This window comes from Podarcis tiliguerta (assembly GCF_965153285.1).
Source record: "Podarcis tiliguerta genome assembly, chromosome: 6".
NCBI classification, from domain to species: domain Eukaryota; kingdom Metazoa; phylum Chordata; class Lepidosauria; order Squamata; family Lacertidae; genus Podarcis; species Podarcis tiliguerta.
The window spans coordinates 85,016,376-85,037,764 of record NC_139539.1 but is presented as its reverse complement, the minus strand read 5'-3'; the positions used below and the strand labels follow the sequence as shown (position 1 = coordinate 85,037,764).

General features: G+C 44.2%; 1 protein-coding gene across 5 annotated transcripts in view; it reads right to left on the bottom strand.

Annotated features, from left to right (window-relative positions):
* LOC310679758 (uncharacterized protein) overlaps positions 1 to 21,389 on the bottom strand; it is a 72,856-nt gene that overhangs the window by 10,966 nt on the left and 40,501 nt on the right. For 3 of the 5 annotated variants that reach the window (XR_014512492.1, XR_014512493.1, XM_083445424.1), the window contains one exon: positions 17,654 to 17,777. The exons of the other annotated variants lie outside the window; for them this stretch is intronic. Coding sequence is in view for 1 of the 3 variants with exons in the window: in XM_083445424.1 (XP_083301550.1) it covers positions 17,666 to 17,777 (112 nt within the window). In the remaining 2 variants the exon portion in view is untranslated. Of the gene's footprint in view, positions 1 to 17,653; positions 17,778 to 21,389 lie in introns of those variants that run through there. 5 annotated transcript variants of the gene reach the window in all.

Sequence of the window (21,389 nt, the reverse complement as noted above, 5' to 3'; positions counted from 1 at the left end):
CAGATGCAACACGCATTGCCTCAAGCAATTTTTTCCCTACGCAAATCCGGCTCCTTGCGTAGCATAGCTGCATAAGCGATCGTGTCTCCAAGGGAGTCGCTGCTGTACCGTTACTAAACAGCGCCACTTCCAAGATCCGCCAGTTGAGGAGCAATAGGACAACTTATCCACCAGGAAATACTGTATTTTTTGCTCTATAAGACTCACTTTTTCCCTCCTAAAAAGTAAGGGGAAATGTGTGTGCATCTTATGGAGCGAATACAGGCTGCACAGCTATCTCAGAAGCCAGAACAGCAAGAGGGATTGCTGCTTTCACTGTGCAGCGATCCCTCTTGCTGTTCTGGCTTCTGAGATTCAGAATATTTTTTTTTCTTGTTTTCCTCCTCCAAAAACTTGTGGCCTGGTGCATCTTATAGAGCGAAAAATATGGTATATGCTGCCATCATGACAGATATGCCATTGCAACTGGCAGAAAGTCCTGAATGCGGCAGAATTGTGGCCGTGGTGTGGAGAAGATACACAGCCGATCCTCATTCAGTTACCAGTTACATCCTGGCTTCTTGACTCAATTCAACTCACTTCTGAGTAGGAGCGTGCAGGATTGCAAACGAGGGTTGTAATGAAGATGATGTATAGGTGGTACATGACACCAGTGCAGTTAGGAAAAATGTATAAAACTAGCTCAAATATGTGTTGGAAGTGTAAAGAAAAGGAGGGGACATTTTACCATATGTGGTGGGACAGTAACGAAATTAAAAAATGTTGGGAAATGATATACAATCAATTGAAGAAAATGTTCCATCTAACATTTGTTTAAAAGCCTGAAGCATTTGTTAGGGATTGTAGGAAAAGACCTGCCAAAGAAGTTGAAAAACATCTTCATGCATGCGACAACGGCCGCGAGAGTCTTAATAGCACAAAGGTGGAAGACTGAGGAAATCCTGACTAAAGAATTATGGCAAGAGAAACTGATGGACTATGCAGAATTGGCAAAATTGACACATAAGCTACGGGACAAGGATAACTGTTATTTTAAAGATGAATGGGAACCTTTTACAAAGTATTTAAAGACGCAACAAAGTGAATTGGACTCTTTGGCAGGTTTTGAATAAACACTCACAAACTGATAATAACCAGTTAGACAAATTAAGGATTTATACAATTTTGTAACATGCAGAGAACAGAATTTATAGAGAAATCAGAAATTGGAACTGAGGGAAGTCGGGGGGGAGGGGGGCTGTTTTATGGGAGGGAGAAAAATGGGGGGGGGATTAAGGATGATATCTTTTAAGATAATATGTTCTGTTTAAATTCCTAATAATATATTTTTTTAAAAAAAGCAAATGAGGGTTCACAGATGATGGCACACCCAACAGCCAAAGTCAAAATTGCAATGGAGGGGTATTGAATCACGTGTCTCTTTAAACTTTTTGCAAACACAGCTGCAATGGGGGAAGATAATTGTGCCTGCCCCCAGTGGGCAGGTTTCTCTTCCTCCAGCTGCTATTTCTCCAAAAAGTTGGAGAAACATTCACATATCATTGTTGACCTTTCTGATTTGACCCTTAGGCTAGAGAAGAAACATCTCCCCCCCCCCCAATGCAATGACTGTACTATGAGAGGGACATCATCGACTGGGGTGTGTACATTCATGCTATTATCATTTGTGGCCTGCTGCCACAGGTGGTAGACCACAACAGACATCTTTGGGTCCTAGAAAAATGAATATGGACACCCAGGCTGCATTCGCTTTACTCAATTAAAGCAGCCTCATACCCCTTCAAATGGTCATCTGTCCTCCAAATAATCATGGGAACTGTGGGAAATGTTCTCACAGAGCTTAGGGCTGCCTTACGTCCAGATTTTCCTGGTGGAATTGACGTCTGGGGGAATTTCTGAAAGGTGACGCTTTGGCCTGGATATTAGGCATAGCTTTCGGGGAGTCCTGGTTTTTACTTTTTGAAATATGGCAACCCTAACAGAGCTATACTTCTTAGAGTTCCCTGGTAAGAGAAGCTGAATTTTAAATATTGTAGCCAAAGCGGAATTGGGATCTCTTAACAACTCTCTTTTTTGTATATACCGGTAATTTTAATTAAATTTTCTGTTTTACAATTTGAAATACTCATTTATGTGTAAGAAATTAAGAAGGGAAGGAGTACCAGCCAAGTTGAGGGAAGTCAAAAAAGAGATTGGATGTAAAAAATTGTATCAATTGTATCAATTTGTTTTATTTGTAAACTGAATAAAAATTATATTTTTAAAAAAAATACTCATTTAACATCCTTAAGATATCAATGACTTCCCTTCTTCTCTTTCCATGGATCATTTTACATATCATAAATTGCTGCATATTTTACAAAAACTATACCATTCAGTCTTCCATTGCTGCATCCATCAAAACTTGTTTACACTGTTGAATTTATCCTAATGCTGCTAGGGTTTTCAGCAGTACAGTTATTTCCCATAATTCAATAAATGTTTTCCAAACTTCTCTAAACGTATGTTCTTCTGAGAGCCAGTGTGGTGTAGTGGTTAAGAGCGGTAGACTTGTAATCTGGTGAACTGAGTTCGATTCCCCGCTCCTCTACATGCATCTGCTAGCTGACCTTGGGCTAGTCACACTTCTCTGAAGTCTCTCAGCCCCACTCACCTCACAGAGTGTTTGTTGTGGGGGAGGAAGAGAAAGGAGAATGTTAGCCGCTTTGAGACTCCTTTGGGTAGTGATAAAGTGGGATATCAAATCCAAACTCTTCTTCTTCTTGTTCCCTTATTCTATATGTTAATTCTGCAAGCTGCACATATTCTGTCAACTTAAGTTGCCATTCTTCTTTGGTTGGAACCTCACTTGTTTTCCGTTTTGGGGCTAACAAAACATGGGCCGCAGTAGTGGCATACATAAATAACCTTTTTTGACACCTGGGAATTTCCGTCTGAATTGTTATCCCCAATAGAAAGGACTCTGGTTTGGGGGGGGGGGAGTACTTTCAAACATTTTTCCCCCAATTCATTATGGATCATTTCCCAGTACTCTTTTACTCTTTTACAAGTCCACCACATATGAAAGAACGATCACTCCATCTCTTTGCATCACCAGCACTGCCTCAGTCTTATTCATCTTAGCAAGCCTAAAGGTAAAGGTACCTCTGACCATTAGGTCCAGTTGTGGACAACTCTGGGGTTGCGGCGCTCATCTCACTCTATAGGCCGAGGGAGCCGGCATTTGTCCACAGACAGCTTCCGGGTCATGTGGCCAGCATGACGAAGCCGCTTCTGGCGAACCAGAGCAGCACACGGAAACACCATTTACCTTCCCGCTGGAGCAGTACCTATTTATCTACTTGCACTTTGATGCGCTTTTGATGTGGTTTAGACCACAGTGCTACCCGCGTCCGTCTTAGCAAGCCTACTCCGAGTTAAATACCATCTGTAAATCATATTCAGGTAGTTCTCCTTCAAAGAATAACATGCTGTAAACTTCAAGTCACTTTTTTCCAGAGTTTTCCCCAGAGGTTAAAATCTATATTAGGTTAAAATCTATATATTGTATATACAGCTATAAACAACTCTCATCACTCTTAACAAACTACAGTTGCCAGGATTATTTGGAGGAAGCTGTTGAAGTGGTATAATAATAATAAATTTTATTTATATCCCGCCCTCCCCAGCCGAAGCTGGGCTCAGGGTATGATAGTGCTTTAAATTTATAGTGTTGATCATGGGTAGGCAAACTAAGGCCCGGGGGGCAGATTTGGCCCAATTGGCTTCTAAATTCCGCCCACAGACAGTCCAGGAATCAGCATGTTTTTACATGAGTAGAATGTGTATTTTTATTTAAAATGCATCTCTGGGTTATTTGTGGAGCCTGCCTGGTGTTTTTACATGAGTAGAATGTGTGCTTTCGTTTAAAATGCATCTCTGGGTTATTTGTGGGGCATAGGAATTTGTTCATTCCCCCCCCCCCCAATATAGTCCGGCCCCCCACAAGATCTGAGGAACAGTGGACTGGCCCTCTGCTGAAAAGGTTTGCTGACCCCCGGTGTAGATGATGCCTCAGCCACTTTCTTCAAAGTGTGTTCTCCTTCATGGAGAGCACGTGTTGCGGTGGGGGCCACCAGGACACTCCAAAGTTGGGGGCAGGCTAATTGTTCGTTGGCCACTGATGCGATTGGGGCTTCCCTTGTTGGGAAGAAGTTAATGTTGCCATTTGTTGATTGACAGCCAGAAATGCTAAAACTCCTTGCACGAGGCTAGGGCTTCCTCTTTTCGACCATGCATCGGATTGCCCGTCCCCCCCTCGTTAGAATTAGGGTTCTTCACTTTGACCTTGCTATGCCTGTCATGGAGTCATCTGCTCTTGGGGCAGGGGCCTGGTAGGAATTTTGTCCATCTGGCTGATTGGCTGGGGCCATTTGGCTTTTGCCTACTGCATAGCAAATCGTCACAACTTGTAAGGTTGTGGTTAGGCATTGGTTATGGTTTGGTTGGTTGGTTGAGGGGAAGCGGTTGAGTGCCTGCCCTTGGTAGGTTGAGTGCCTGCCCCTCTAATGCTGCTGCTGCAAGGGATTCCGTTAAAGGAATTGGGGGCTAACTATTGCTTGTCCACTCTGTCAAGGGGGCTCGGGCCATAGCAATGAGCTCCTGGTTGCATTTGGGGTGAGGGCAGGTTCCCTGCTCCGCGTAACCCTCAAGTGTATTCCCCTATTCTGACTTTCACATCGTGCGGAATGTCAGTCTGTCCCCCATGGTGGGGGCAGATAGTCGCAACCAATGCCTACGCAACCAATCACAAATTTGTATTTCAATAAAGTTGTCGCCAAAATTATGCCAAAAATCTTAAACAAAAAATTCTGTGTGATGTGTGAGTTATTGGGGTGGCCCTGGGGACCTCGACACGCAACTAGTTAACTTCATTGTTGGAATGACACATTAAATTGCTGGCTAGGACTGGGACTAATTCAAGAAATAAGGTCGCCTTAGATTTAGGTCTTTGATTAAAAAACATTGTCTTGTTTACCAGAAGTGATATTGGGGAAGTTGAAAGAGGAATGCTTCTCTAGTCACGATATATTTCTCTTTGGACTTTCTTCTCTTATGTAAGACCTTGCCTATTCATTTGAATGATTCAATATGATGAAATTACTTCCGGGGAAGAAGCCAAAAGAGTAGAGTCTTGTGGTGATGCAGCTGAATTCAAGACTGCTTGCCTTACATCACTTCAATATTACGTATCAGTTAAACAGGGATTCATTTAACTCTTGTCCTGTATATAGAATGAAAGCTCCTAGTCTCTCTCCCCTCCCCCATCATAGGCCACAGGGAAAGCAAAGTTTTGCTTGAAAGATACGAGGCCAAATGGTTTTAATTATGACATTCTAAATAAATCAGAAAAATGTCAAGGAACTCTTTTATAAGCACTAGGAATGGCAGAGAAATCTGCCCTCTGTGGATTCCTAAGTGAACTCACCTGATCTAATCTGGATGGGTCATGACACAGATTAGATCAATGGTTCACTTCAGAATCATCAGTCTGGATGTTCTCTTGTTTTGGGAGTCTTGTCAGCTAAAGAATGGGATAAAATGCTTTTTCAAAGTCAATATGGTGGTACCTTGGTTTTCAAACGTAATCCTTTCCGGAAGCCCGTTCCAAAACCAAAGCATTCCAAAACCAAGGCAAGCTTTCCCATAGAAAGTAATGCAAAATGGATTAATCCATTCCAGACTTTTAAAAACAACCCCTGAAACAGCAATTTAACATGAATTTTGCTATCCAATTGATCCATAAAATGAAAGCAATAAGCAATGTACTGCAGTCACACAATCAACCAATCAATCAATCAATCAATCAGTAGCTGAACTGGGTTCCACACAGTCATGAAAACAAAAACAAAGAGCCACAAAAACGCAAAATAAATAGCAAAAATAGACAGTCGTCAGCGTAACACTCAAAATGGAAGTGTGGCACTCAAATCGGAAGCATGACGCTCAAAACGGAGCACGTTCGACTTCCAAGAAAAGTTCACAAACCGGAACACTTACTTCTGGGTTTGCAGTGTTCGGGTTCCAAGGTGTTTGAGTACCAAATGTTTGAGAACCAAGGTACCACTGTAAAGCAATTGAATTAGACTCACTGACATAACTTTGTTCTCCTCCCCCAGCATAAGTGATACATCTTGAATTACACACCTCAGCAGTGAGGTCAGTACTGTATCTAGCTTGATTATAATCCTGTATCCCCTCCCCCCACCGCCCAGCAAAAAAATGGATCAGAAAAATATTGTTGCTGGTAAATTTCCGTAGAGCCGTAAACCCTTGAGAATGGCCGCCCTGCAAGTTTTCCAGAGGGCTGCTAGCTTGGCTTTGGGAAGGAGGTGTGAAGGCTCTGGCAGGGTCCAGAGTCCTTCCTCCTTCCCAAAGCCAATAAAGATTGCAATTGATCACAACTTCACACATGGGGGGATTAAATAAATGGAGAGTGGGTTTCTTCTGCTTTCCATTTATTTATTTATTCCCCACCCAACAAAGCTGTGATCATGTGCCTGTATGTTTAAAATATGCACTCAGGGTAAACCTACTGAAATTAATGGACATTAGTTTCTTAGATCCTTTAATTTTAACAGGTTGATGGTTAGAACATAGATGAAATGCTCAGATTTTAAATGAACTATGTAGGACCAATTCAGTACAGTCATACCTCAGGTTACAGAAGCTTCAGGTTGCGTTTTTCAGGTTATGGACCCGCCAAAACCTGGAAGTACTGGAACGGGTTACTTCCGGGTTTCGGGGGCTCTCGCATGCACAGAAGCGCTAAATTGCGCTTTGCGCATGCTCAGAAGCACCAAATCGCAACCCGTGCATGTTTCCTTTTTGGAAATGAGGCGCAGCTGAGACCGTGGTGTCTTTCTGATATATAATTTATTTACTGTCTCACCAGTGTGGTGCATGTTCTAGTTATCTCCCGCTTGGACAACTACAATGCGCTCTATGTGGGGCTACCTTTGAAGGTGACCTGGAAACTACAACTAATCCAGAATGCGGCAGCTAGACTGGTGACAGGGAGCGGCTGCTGAGACCATATAACACTGGTTCTGAAAGCCCAACATTGGCTCACAGTACGTTTCTGAGCATAGTTCAAAGTGTTGGTGCTGACCTTTGAAGCCATAAACAGCCTCAGCCCAGTATAGCTGAAGGAGCGACTCCACCCCCATTTTTCAGTCCGGACACTGAGGTCCAGCGCTGAGGGTCTTCTGGCGGTTCCCTCCCTGCAAGAAGTGAGGTTACAGGAAACCAGGCAGAGGGCATTCTTGGTAGTGGTGCCCACCCTGTGGAATGCTCTCCCATCCGATGTCAAGGAAATAAACAACTATCTGAGTTTTAGAAGATATCTGAAGGCAGCACTGTTTCAGACAGAAATCTACCGTCATCTTCTGACCCTCTCTCCAGCTTTCTTGCCTTTAACAGCATGCAACCCATTTTTCCTCTAGGTCACACCACGGCAAACCCTAACTGCCTTTGTCTTCTAACTATGAGTTGAGGAAGGGGCACAGAGCCTCCTCTTCTTGCCTTTCCTAATAGCTCATCACTCCAGGTGATTTTCTCATAATGAAAATTGCCTGGCGTATCTTTTAACATTTGCTGAATTCAGGGGTTCAATGCCTGGTACCCAGAAACTCATAACATTTCACTTCCTTGCAGCCTAAGGAAAGCTGTTTGTTTCTTGGTGGAAGACACTGGCATAAATTGCTAATGTAGAGTAACGTCTGATAATGGATCAGTGTGGTGTCTGTTTGAAATGCAATAAGTTAAAATGCAGATTTAAAAGTGGTTTGGATCCTGTATTTTTTAAAGCACAACGCCTATCTTTAGATGTAAAAGAATATAAAGTGTTATGCTATATAGTTATGTTTAGAACTTTTTCGTGTTTATAGCTTAATAGTATTATAAAGTATATAAGGTATTGTGTGTACGATACACGTATATTTGCGTATTTTTAGCAGGAACCCCAAAATACTTTTTACAATTGCTGCATCGAGGCTGGTATATGCAACCTCGCCTACGCAATGATTTTCGGGGGTGGGATATGCAAGGGAAAAGTTTGTTTAGTGAGCAGGTTGAGTCACCAAAGTGTTTTCCCCCCTGCCAGAAAACCGTTAACTGACAACAGCTCCTGACTGGCCAGAGTTCCAAGGCAGTTGGAGTGGGAGTCAGTGTTAGAGACCCATGGAGTCTGTGAGGGAGAAATTGGAGGATGGAGTGATGGTCAAGAAGGAAACATTAGTGACATTAGGATAAGAAGGAAACATTAGTGAAGATGAGATCACTATATGCTCAACCAAGCGACCAGGGGATGGAGGCCACCACTGCCGATATGGAGAGTGTCTGTGGATCTTTCGACACGTCCGCCTGCTGAGTAACTATTTATCTATAGTTCAAAGAAAAGAGATCATTGGTGTAAATTGTGTTTTCTGAAAAATGGAAATTTCTTCAAATTGTGCAGTCTGCTTCTTTTGCTATCCCTTAAGGTTTAGACACATAGGAAACCAGGTCATGATTAGATTAATTTTTAAAGATTGTCCTCAGGGCCCCTTTAGCTGCTTTGAGGGAAATGGCTTGCCTTCTCCCTTGTGGGCATCATCACAAGAAGGGGATCTCCCAGTTTTGGAGGGTCCTTTGACAAAATGCCCTCCTCTGTGGGTTGAACTGTTTGCTGCACTTTCCATGAGAGGTTTCTGAAAGTAGGTTCAGCTGCCCGGTTCCCCAAATTTAGCACAGAGACATAGAGTATCAAGAAAGTATCTAGAACCCATTTCCTGACTATTTTCCCTCTTCTTCCCTAGATTCGAGAGCTGCTGGCCTCCTGTTGCCGTTCCCTCAAAATCCATCCCCTTGTCTGTTTGGAGGAAGAAAGTGTGATGGTTGATGGAAGAAAGATTAAAGTAAGAACGATTTATGTAAGACTGGGAGACCCAGGGATGGATGCCACCAGTGATTCCACCAGTGGTGAGTGTTGAGCTTTGTTCATGAAGAACAGGGAGGCCAGAGAGAATCTGGCTTGCCAGGGCGGGGGGAGGCAGCTCCCTGATTTAAGAAGAGTTCAGGGATAGGATGAGGAAGGGAGGAAGGTAAAATAACATAAGCCACCTGGTGATCCTTCCAGGAAAGATTGGTTATCAATGTTATAATAGATGAAAAAATTAAGAATCTTTTCTCTTCTTTTCTCTTCCAGGCAGTGACAGCAGTGAGACTAGCAACTCCAGCACAGCTCTCTCTCCCCTCCAAGACCCAGTTCCCCCGTCTAACAAAAACTTAAATATGTATATATATATATAAATAAATAGTATATATTTCCAAAACACCATGAGTCTCCAGTGTGGTCTCTCGTCACAAGGCAACAGACTTTTTAAAGAGGCTACAAAGAGTCGCTCATAGATGTAGAATAACAATTGAAGATGTAAGACAGTTAGTTACAGACTGGTTGCAATACCTTCAAGTAAATGATGCGTTTAAAATAAATAAGAAAAATGGATTTAGTACAGAAATCTCAAGGTTTCAAAAGGAATTATTGGAAAATAATGTGAAGTTACTTTCTAAAATGTATAAATTGCTAGAATGGGAAACTAAGGATGAAGAAGTCAAATCAGTAATGATAAAATGGGCACAAGACGTTGGGCATAATATTCAATTTTCATCTTGGGAAAAGTTATGGAGGGAAGACTTAAAAATTACAGTGTGCTGTGCGTTGAAGGAAAATTATATGAAAATGATGCATCGGTGGAAATTTACACCTGTAAAACTAGCAAAAATGTACAGAACTGCTTCAAATGTCTGCTGGAAATGTAAGGAGAAGGAAGGCACCTTCTACCACACTACACAATTTGCCCCATATCAGTCATGTGTGATACCCATAATATGCCACAATGCTGACCAGGGGTGGGCACACCAGCGACTCCCAGGGAGAAAAACGGGTCATTTTCAGGCGGGTCTCTTTGCCAGTTGGGAGCCCACAGTACTACTGGCAGCCCTTCTTTCCTAATGTAGAACCTGACTTCCAGAAGCTTCGAAGAAAGGTCCTGGCATGAAAACATTTGGAACGGGGATGTGAGCCACCATAGCACTCTCATTGTGAGTGTAGTGACATTTATCCCTGTGGTACGGACCATTGTTGAATTACCAACACACCCTAGGCAGAAACTTCTGAGGCAGCTTCAAAGATTTGGCTACGTCTGACCTCTTCTCCATGTAGGGAGACACCAGCTCTGACCAAGTGTCCCTGTCTTTTACATCCCATTGAACTGTATGATCCTCTGCAGCCATTTCCCTGAACTCGTCATCATACTCTAAGGCTGCAGCTTCGCCCGCCATCAGTTTGACATTTAGGATGATATGCTGATAGTTAAAGAGGTGTCAGCCCCTGTCAGGATAGGCTGACGATATGACACCTGCATAATTAGAGAACACGGTCATCCAGTTATGGAAGTTGCGTTCAACAGTGATTTTCGTTTCTTTATTTTGCTGCTTCGCTGGTTTTGACTATACACTACACGACGAGGCAGGTAATAGTGAAGAAAACATGTCTATAAATTCGCCCTTGAGGATGCACTCATGCTAATAATAATAATAATAATAATAATAATAATAATAATAATAATTTATTATTTATACCCCGCCCATCTGCCTGGGATTCCACAGCCATTCTGGCCGGCTTCCAAAAAAATATTAAAATGCTATAATACATCAAACATTAAAATGACTCTTGATTCTACAAGAGTAGAAGAAGAGTAGTAGAAGAGGAGGTTGGGTCATTTAGATGTAGTAACCCAACACCGCTTAATGCAGTCTTCTAAGTTGCTATCAGAATAAGCAGACATGCCTGGGGACTCCGATGAATCCAAAGGATCCCTCCTGGACTCATGTCGGCGTTTCCTAGTTCAGCGGGATATTTCTTCCTGCGCTGTGTCATGGGTGATTCAGGGCACGAGGAACTATCAGAAAAACTAGAGGAGGGAGACCCACCTCTGTGCCTAACATCTGAGAATGGCGATGGGGAGAACAAGATTTTGCCATGAGCACCTTGGCCTGCTCCACACGGAGTAGGGTTACTACAGTAATACATAGTAATACATAGTACAGTAGTACTATGTAGTTGGGTTACTACATCTAAATGACCCAACCTCCTCTTCTACTACTCTTCTACTACTCTTGTAGAATCAAGAGTCATTTAGGGAAGCTTTTAATGTTTGATGTATTATAGTATTTTAATATTTTTTTGGAAGCCGCCCAGAGTGGCTGGGGAAGCCCAGCCAGATGGGCGGGGTATAAATAATAAATTAAATGGGCAATAGTCCCTGTTGTCCCTTCCCTAGCGACCAAGAAGAGGAATATTTGTTAGAAGAGGAATAATCAGGGGATGAGGGAAAGGAAGGACTCACCCGACGTCTGTAGGAGAGAGCTGACCACTTGAGGGTGGTTGCAAGGCTTCCAGATCCGGTGGGAGAGCCAACCGATGTTGCCTTCTTGCCTCCAGCAGAAACACATGGTGTGGGGGCACACTTCCTCCCTGAAGAGAGCACCCTTTTCTTAATCTTTTTAGCCACCTGCACGGCTCAGCTAGGAGCGCCACTTGACATGCCCTTATGCGTGCGAGGTGGAGAAATGACCCCTTGTTGTTCAGTTGTGTTAGCAGGCAGCATGATGGTGCTAATATTATTGTTACTATTACTCTTATCCATATTATTATCTTAATAAGGAAAAGGACTGAAAAAATTAGGAAGTGATACAGCAAAGAGTTAGAAGAAAGAGCCTCAGAGCCGCAGAATCTAAGCCTGCGCTTAGGGAAAGCTGTGAATATAAAACAGAAACTGTGACCATCTGAGTGTGTGCGCATTCTTAGAACCAAGCCAACGGAAACCTCCCAAGTGGGAGGAAAATTCTTTAAAGGGGCACACAATACCCAGGCTGACAAGCGTAGTCAATGGCAGCAGCTAAAGATTCCATGCTGGTGCAGCACAGATGAGATGACTGTGAAACAATTCAGATATAAATTGTGCAGGTAGAACTGTAGAGATGGAAGGGACCCCAAGGATCATCCAGTCCAACCCCCTGCAATGCAGAAATATTCCACTACCCCACCATAAGGATCAAACATGCAGCCGTGGTCCCATCAGCATCATGTTTTAACCAGCTGAGCGGACCAGGCACCGAAGAAGAGAATACATAAATGCATACTCCCACATAAAGAGTACCGTAGATCACGTGCGAACTAACCATACATTGTAACCCTGCACGCGGGCACATGCCTACTACCTCATGACTAATTAATAACTAATTAACAGTATGCTTCCCTCGTGTTACTGAAAACAGGGTTAGAAGGGGCTCTGGGTCATCTAGCCCAGCTCCCCTAAAAGAATTAGCCACACACAGGATTAACTACCACCATACATACACACATGCACACCCAATCCTATTAAACACGTGCATAGATGCCCATGCCTGTTATGCTATAGAATGCATGGCACACGTAGGGATGAGACCATCAGCAGGTGACCAGTACGGTGCATTACTAGCATACTTTGACTAGAAAAGGACAATAGTCAGGAGGGAGGACCTCGGGCCCCTCTCCGAGCTGAGGGCCTCAAAGAAAATCCTATATAATTATAGAGTATGAACCCTTAGGGCAATCCTTGGCGATGCAGGCCCATGAGGCCGTTCCTTAATGGGAGACCATACCCCTGCACATCATACCAGAAATCATTGGATCGTAGAACTGGAGACAACCCAAATGGTCTTCCAGCCCAGGCTCATGCAGAACACCATACACAATTTGGCCTTTGAACCCCACTGCCTTGTGTAGATAGACTCATAATACACCAAAGATGCAAGCAGCTCAGCACACATGCATACCGCAATTATATGCATGCATGCCTGCATGCCTGCATGCCTGCATAAATAAATAAATAAATAAATAAATAAATAAATAAATACACATATACAGACCACATTATATGCATGGAAGGAAGCCCACCAGCCCAGCTCCCTGCCCACCTGGCCTCACCATTAACTGGGCAGCCACTTATGTGTGGCCACCTAATTCAGGCCCATGGCAGAATGAAATTGGTAGGAAAAATTCTTAAGACTGCAATATGTTATGAGTCAAGTCCCCATATTTCCACCGCTAGGGCCTCGTATACGATACGCCCCAAAACTTAGGGGGAAAACAGCAGATCTAAAGATAAACAATGCCAACAATCTGTTCTTAAAATTAGGCACTAACGCACCGCAATTTGGTTATCCAGTACCGCCATGAAAAGCAATGTGTACCTACCTTACTCCCCATGTGGAAGCAAGACCTGTGTGTGGAAAGATGGCGCTGGCCATGTGTGAAAAAGAGGGAGGGGTTCGCCCAACAACCAGGTAACTCCAGCGGTTCTCTGCTTCCTCATCTTCACTACTTCCTTCTCCTATGTTCTACCTCTCTTTGGATCTTCGTGTCCTGCTGACTTTCCTCCTTGATGCTCCAGGGCCAACTGCACAACTGACATCAGCTCCAGCCTCCTTTAAATCTGAGGAGCAGACCAGAGTGAAGCCTGCGTTGGCACGGTCCTCTCTTCCTAGCTGCGCCCACTGCAGATTGGCCGAGTCAAATGGCTGGGTTCTGGCGGGAACCCAGAGGCCTCCGCGGTGACCCCAGCAGATGAGCAATGGCCACAGGAGCAGCATGGCTCTGAGAAGATGACGGTGCAGTGTGCTGGGCTACAAACATTGCCCACCACTGTGAAATGATGAGCGGCCATTAATGCTTTCTCAGCCTCCCGGGAAAAAGTGACAAGTGGGGTGCTGCAAGGTTCTGTCCTGGGCCCGTTGTTGTTCAGCTTGGATGAAGGAATTGAGGGGATGCTCCTCAAATTGGCTGACGGCACCAAACTGCGATGGGTAGCTAATGCTGCAGAAAACAGAATCAGAACTCAAAAGGACATTAACAGGTTGGAGAACTGGACGAAAGCCAACAAAATGAATTTCAATAGGGACAAATGTAAGGTTCTGCACTTAGGCAGGAAGAAACAGATTCACTAATATAGGATGGGGGATACCTGGCTTCCTAGCAGTACCTGTGGAAAAGCTCTAAGGGTCTTGATGGACCACAGGCTTAACATGAGTCAACAGTGTGATGCAGAAGCAAAAAAGCTAATGCTATTCTAGGCTGCGTTAACAGAAGTATAGTGTCCAGATCGTGGGAAGTAATAGTACCGCTCTATTCTGCCTTGGTCAGACCACACCTGGAATACTGTGTCCAATTCTGGGAGCCACAATTTAAGGAGGATGTTGAAGGAATTGGGTATGTTTAGCCTGGAAAGGAGAGACTGAGAGGAGATCTGATAGCCATCTTCAAATATTTTAAGGGCTGTCACACGGGTGGCGCTGTGAGTAAAAGCCTCAGTGCCTAGGGCTTGCCGATCGAAAGGTCGGCAGTTCGAATCCCCGCGGCGGGGTGCGCTCCTGTCGTTCGGTCCCAGCGCCTGCCAACCTAGCAGTTCGAAAGCACCCTTGGGTGCAAGTAGATAAATAGGGACCGCTTACTGGTGGGAAGGTAAACGGCGTTTCCGTGTGCTGCGCTGGCTCGCCAGAGCAGCTTCGTCACGCTGGCCACGTGACCCAGAAGTGTCTCTGGACAGTGCTGGCCCTCGGCCTCTTAAGTGAGATGGGCGCACAACCCTAGAGTCTGTCAAGACTGGCCCATACGGGCAGGGGTACCTTTACCTTTACCTTTTACACACGGAAGAGGGAGGATGCTTGTTTTCTCCTGTTCTGGAGGTTAGGACTCGAACCCATGGCTTCAGGTTACAAGAAAGGAGATACTGATTAAACATTCATAAAAACAAACAGACTCCCTTGGAAGGTGGTGGACTCTTATTCCTTGGAGGTTTTTAAACAAAGACTAGATGGCCATCTGTCATGGATGCTTTTGCTGAGATTCCTGCATCACAGGGGTTGGACTAGATGACCCCTGGGTCCCTTCCAGCTCTAAGATTCTATGATTCTATGGAATGGATCTGAATTAATGACAGCCATCCACCAGTTTCATATTCAAAACTGCTTCCCACCCCAACCTCTAAATGATTACTATATATAAAGAATACATTAGACAAATAATAACTTATGAAAAGGATTAATAAACCTGTTACCCATTGTCTATAAACCCTTATGATAATCACATGTCAGATTTTCTTTTGTGAATGAAATAAAATGGGTTCAAACAGTTTTTAATAACCAAGAATCAAATGTAGAGCTTGGGGTACATTGAAACAAGGCTTAGATCAACTCCCCAGATGTTCAGTGTCCAGGGGTTCAGTGCTGGCACCCAGAAACTCATGACAAAGGGGAGTCTGGCACCTACAAACTCATAACATTTCACTTCCTTGCAACCTAAGGAAAGCTGTTTATTGGCAGAACACATTGGGCAGAAACAGAAAGAAACAGGGGGACGAGGAGGTCTAAGGGTGAAGTCCTGCTCCTGTCCATCATAATACTAGACAGTTTACTAACGGGTGTTGAGAGGGGTTATTTTTAACTATTAAGTGAGAAACAGCAGCCATAGTCAAGGCCGGAAGTGTTGTCCCTTGGTGACCCCTCCATGTTGAAAAGTGTGTGTGTTTGCAAGGTGTTTCCTGTCCTGTCCAGAAATGCACTGTGCTGCATGAAGCCAGCTGTGGATCTTTTCTAAATTAGGGTTACCAGATGTCACCAGTTCCCATGGACAGTCCCCGGATTTGCAAATCTGTCCCCGGGAAACGTGGCAGCGGCAGCCTCAGCAGCCCAGAGCCAACCTGGTAGCGCAGCTGACTCTGGCTGGCTTCAGGAGCTGCTTGCTGTTCGCTGCCATGGCGCCCACTATTTTTCCTTGCCGGAAGTCCCCATATGATGTGTTGTGCACAAGACACATCATATGGGGATTTCCGGGAAGCAAACTGGCGGGTGCCACAGAAGCAAGCAGCTCCTGAAGCCAGCCAGACCCAACTGCGCTACCAGGCTGGCTCCGGGCTGCTGACTGCCGCTGCTGCTGCCACTTCTGAAGGGGAACCGGGGATGTCTGGTGGTACAGATCTCCTGCCCCCTGCCCCCTTCGGGGATGGCTTGGGAGTTGTGGGTGGGCGGCCGTTGCCCAGTTTTTTAAAAACTCTGTGCATTTATGTTTCACAGGGTGCAAAAGAAGAACTTTGCACCTTTATACAATATGCATGTGTGCTTGGGCCCAGGGTCCTTTGCTTCACCATCCCCACTACAGACTCCCTGTTGCTACTCAGCTAAAAAAAAGAAGAAAAAAAGGGTCCCCGGATTCATTGAAAAAAATCTGGTAACCATATTCTAAATTAATTAAATAAAACCACTTAACCCACTGAAAGATATATTTGAAAAATAATATTAAGAGGAGTGATGCCCATTGTTAGGCGAGGTAGCTAGAGTGATGATGTCATGTCCTCCATTGTGACATGTTCCCTGCTGAGTGACTTGGCTGAGAACTTTGGGCAGAGCAACTATTTGAATTTAATGATTGTATTTAGAGAGAGCGCTTTTGGTTGTCGACATAATGAAGGTTCAGTCGTCTCGCTTGTAAGTAGAATCTCTTATTTCCCCCCTATTTCTTTAGCTATCCCTTAAGATTTAGACACATAGGGAACCAGGTCATGGTTAGATTAATTTTTAAAGATTGTCCTCAGGGCCCTCTTAGATGCTTTCAGGGAAATAGCTTGCAGTGCAGGGATAGAGAGTATTGAGGAAATAATCCATTTCGTGACCTTCTTCCTTTTCTTTCCTAGATCCCACTGTCTGCGCAGATTGCAAGAGCTGCTGGCCTCCTGTTGCCGTGCCACTAAAATCCATCCCCTGGACTGTATGAGGCAAGAAAGTGTTATCGTGGACGGGAGGAAAATAAAACTGAGAATCATCTATGTGAGGCCGAAGGACCAGGGGATGGATGCCACCAGTGATTCCACCAGTGGTGAGTGTTGATCTTTGTTCACGAAGAACAGGGAGGCCAGAGATAATCTGGCTGGCTGGGGGGGGGGGGGGGGAGGCAGCTCCCTGATTTAAGAAGAGTTTAGGGATTGGATGAGGAAGGGAGAATAATGTGGGCCACTTGGAGATCCTTAATGGAAATATTAAGAATCTTTTCTGTTCTTTTCTCTTCCAGGTAGCGGCAACAGTGAGGCCAGCAGCTCTCTCAACTAAAGCCCAGTTTCCCCCTTCCCCAATTAAATATTTCTTTTATTCTAATAAATGTTTTTATTACAAATATGCTAGTCTTTGGTCATTTTTTTAACCCGGGCGGTTCTTTTCCCCAACCGTATGGGTGCATCTACAGCAGCAAGAATGTTTCTTGCCCAAAACTGGAAAGAAGAAGAAGAAGAAGAAGTCCCAGCGAAAGAAGAATGGATACAAAAACAAGAACGATGGGTGTGGAGACGCGGGGGGGGGGGGCTGGTTAAAACAGAATAAAATAGCATTTCTGAGAGGCAGTTGCACAGATTTGTTATTTTCACCATTATCTGCTTTAAAATTAGCATTCTTTTTGCCAGCCAATATCAGCTTTGTGAAAGTAATCTAGCAGACTGCTTTTCTTGTATTCCGCCCAGGAAATGAAATACTAAACCTCAGAATATTCTCAAAAGATTCAACATGTTTTGCTGGGCATACTGTATACAAAGAACTGAACTTGCATGACCTCCTGTTCCGGAATCTTGGATCTCTTTGAAATAAAGCCTTGGAATAGATTCAGTTTTAAGCTGAAAAGCAAATACGTTTGTTATTATTTTTCATAAACAAAACCACTGGCATTTTTTTTAAAAAAAGCCTTTTAAGTTCTAACATGTAACCAAAGCAAGAAGACTTAACCGCATCACTGAAAGCTTTTCCACACTCTTTATATTTTAAGCTGTTGATTCTCAGACATATTCCAGCTAGCAGAAAATGCAAATGATGCTACTGAATTTGTTGTCTCTGATTTTGAATAATACAATTTTATACCACCGCACCCCCCTTCCTCTGCCCCTGGCTGCAGCCCACGTCTTTCAGCTGTCTGAGAAAAAGGCAAGCCTCCCTCTTCCCCTCCTGCCTCACTGTGCCCCCCCCACTCAGAGTGCTCCTCTTGCTTGTGTGCAGTCATGTCTATGACACAGACAGAAGAAAAGCAATATCCAGTTTTACTTTTTGTGTGTCAAGGTCCCCAGGGCCACCCCAAATAACTCACACATCACACAGAATTTTTTTTTAAGGTTTTTGGCATAATTTTGGCCACAACTTTATTCAAATACAAAAAAATGTGAGTGGTTGCTTAGGCATTGGTTGTGGCTATCTGCCCCCACCATGGGGGACAGACTGACATTCCGCAAGCCTGCGAAAGTCAGAAAAGGGGAATACATTTGGGGGTAGCGACGGAGCAGGGAACCTGCCCTCAGCCCTCCCCAAATGCAACCAGGGGCTGTTGCGTGGCCCTAGCCCCTTGACAGGGTTTGGACAAAAGCAATGGTGAGCCCCTGTGTTCCGTTAACGGAATCCCTCGCAGCAGCAGCATTAGAGGGGCAGGCACAGCCAATCCATGCCCCTCAACCAACCAAACCATAAACCAATGCCTAACTGCAACCTTACAAGTTGTGACGATTTGCTACGCAGTAGGCAAAAAACAAACGGCCCCAGCCAATCAGTCAGATGGACAAAATTCCTACCGGGCCCCTGCCCCAAGAGCAGACGACCCCATGACAGGCATAGCAAGGTCAAAGCGAACAACCCTCATTCTTTTTTTTTTTTTTTTAATAATTTTTATTAACAGGCCAATCATATCACATTGTTCAAATCACATTAATTCCAGATTATACAGCCAAATTTTAAATTTTTGGGGGGTACCCATATATCAAGCTCCGCACGAGTCCAAATTCCAGATGACTCCAGACATCACTTATTTGCTGCTTTTGTTCGACAGTTCCATCCAGTTCGATTCGGATAAACGTTTATTACCTTCTTTCTCTTCTTGTTGTTATCATTTATTCCTTTCTTTGCGATCTCTGATAATTTTCACAAACAGATTGAAAGATTTGGTGTCGCTGTGTGGGTTTTGTAGTCTTCCAAAGTCATATTATTCAGGAACAGCCTCTGTTAGATACTTCCATAAACAAAATTAATCTTCGGTCTGTCCATTATTATTCCTCAGGTTGGCCCGGTAAATCAAATAAATTAATTAGGGGGCTCTGTCAGGTCAAACTTGCATTCCAGCATTCCTCCTCTTCGCACTGATACTCCTCCCCCTCATCTTCTTCTCCGGCCGGCCTGTCTTGGCGAGACGCCATTTCTTTTTAACTGCGTCATAGAAATTCCTCCTTCTCACCGTTTGATCTTCTCTTGTTGTATTATATTTCCTCCCACACAAATCTTAAAGTTCTGTTTATGAATTGTTAGAACGTGACGATCTTATTTCTTCCTGGGGTGGAGGGTATTATTATCACATCATGCAAGGGAAATCGGAAAGGTTTTTCCCTCCACCCCCCCTTCATTCCAGCCATACATTCTCTTAGTAGTAGTTCAGCAAAAGATTTACTTATCCATCCGTCACTCCCGGTCACAGAGATCCATTAGTCAGCAGTCCTTATCGCCGAGTTTCACTTGATATATGTGCTTCAGCCTTCCAAATCTATTATTCTCCAATTAGTTCCAATTATAATTCCAAGCTGAAGCAACCAGCACGCGCTGATTGGAATCGGCGTCGGGAAGATCTGACTCCACCGAGGGCTTGTGCCAAGTGTTCCGCACCCCCATCTCTCAAATCAGGGGGTGCATTGTAAACACCGCTGGCAGGGCAGGCCCCCCCATACCCTTGGGGGGGGGGAAGGCTGCCTGCTTCCCATAGCAGCCCCTTAATACCTCGTATGGGTCAGAGAGATGTTATTGTCAGCCATCTTCCAACGCGCCACCTAGTGGCCCGAACAACCCTCATTCTAGGGAGGGAGAGGGGTCGTGCAATCTGATGCACGGGCGAAAAGAGGAAGCCCTAGCCTCGTGCAAGGAGATTTAGCATTTCTGGCTGTCAATCAACAAATGGCAACATTAACTTCTTCCCAGCAACAAGGGAAGCCCAATCACAACAGTGGCCAACGATCAATTAGCCCGCCCCACAACTTTGGAGTGTCATGTCGGCCCCCACTGCAACACGTGCTCTCCATGAAGGAGAACACACTTTGTCATTAGTCTTAGCTTCCCCCCTCCAACCCCCCCCAACACCATCTATATTTGGAAGTCGCTTAAGCCGCACAAACACCTGCAAAAGCTGTGTTGCCAGGAGCAATGGTGGTATAGATGAGCAAGCACATAGAGCGCTCTTTACTTTGATTCTGTCTCCTGACCCCCTTTTGCAGTCTGGGCAAAATCTATACATAGCAACAGAGAAGGGAGGTTCATAATTTCTAGATGTGAAGTGGCGTTGAAGAAAAATAAGAAATACTATCAGCAAAAGCACGAAAAACGTCTCCTGGAGAAGCTTGAAATGCTTTTAAAAGTCTCAATAAATCCAGTAGGACTTATTCCTGGATACTAGTGCACAAAATGGCCGCCCCTGTCCGTTAGCGACTACGTGACACAACCATGAACATCACTGTGGGTTCTTCCCTCTTGACCTCAGTGGGATCTGGATTACATTGAAAATTGTATTACAACTAAGTGTGTTACTAAAACAAAATCATTTGGGTGGTTTCCCGAGAAGGGAAATGAACAAATGATGATAGCACTTCCTTCAAAACGTTATGTATACCTCTCCTCCTGTGGTATGAATTATGTGTAACGCTTTATCCACTACTATCCCTTTTTGTAGTGAGTCACTGAAAAGAAAAGAAAACTCACCTATGACTTCACATAGCAAGAAAATCCTATTGCAAGAAGAAGGGATATTTTGGTTGTTTCTCCTTAGGCATTTCCTTTAGTTTCCCCAGAAACAAGGATACAATCCAAAGTCAGCTAAAGTTGTGGGTTTTTTTGTTTTTGTTTTAAAAAGTGAGACTGTAATTTGTTTTAAATAGCATTTGAAATGCATCCAGGCTGGGACTGAAAATGTGAGCATCAGTTCAAAATATAAAAGTTCAAGCTGAAGATCTCCTACTTATTGGCAAAAATGCACTGGGCATTAATAATATGCATTACTCTTCAGCAGGGACGCGGGTGGTGCTGTGGGTTAAACCACAGAGCCTAGGATTTGCTGATCAGAAGGTCGGCGGTTTGAATCCACGCGACGGGGTGAGCTCCCGTTGCTCGGTCCCTGCTCCTGCCAACCTAGCAGTTCAAAAGCACCTCAAAGTGCAAGTAGATAAATAGGTACCACTCTGGCAGGAAGGTAAATGGCGTTTCCGTGCGCTGCT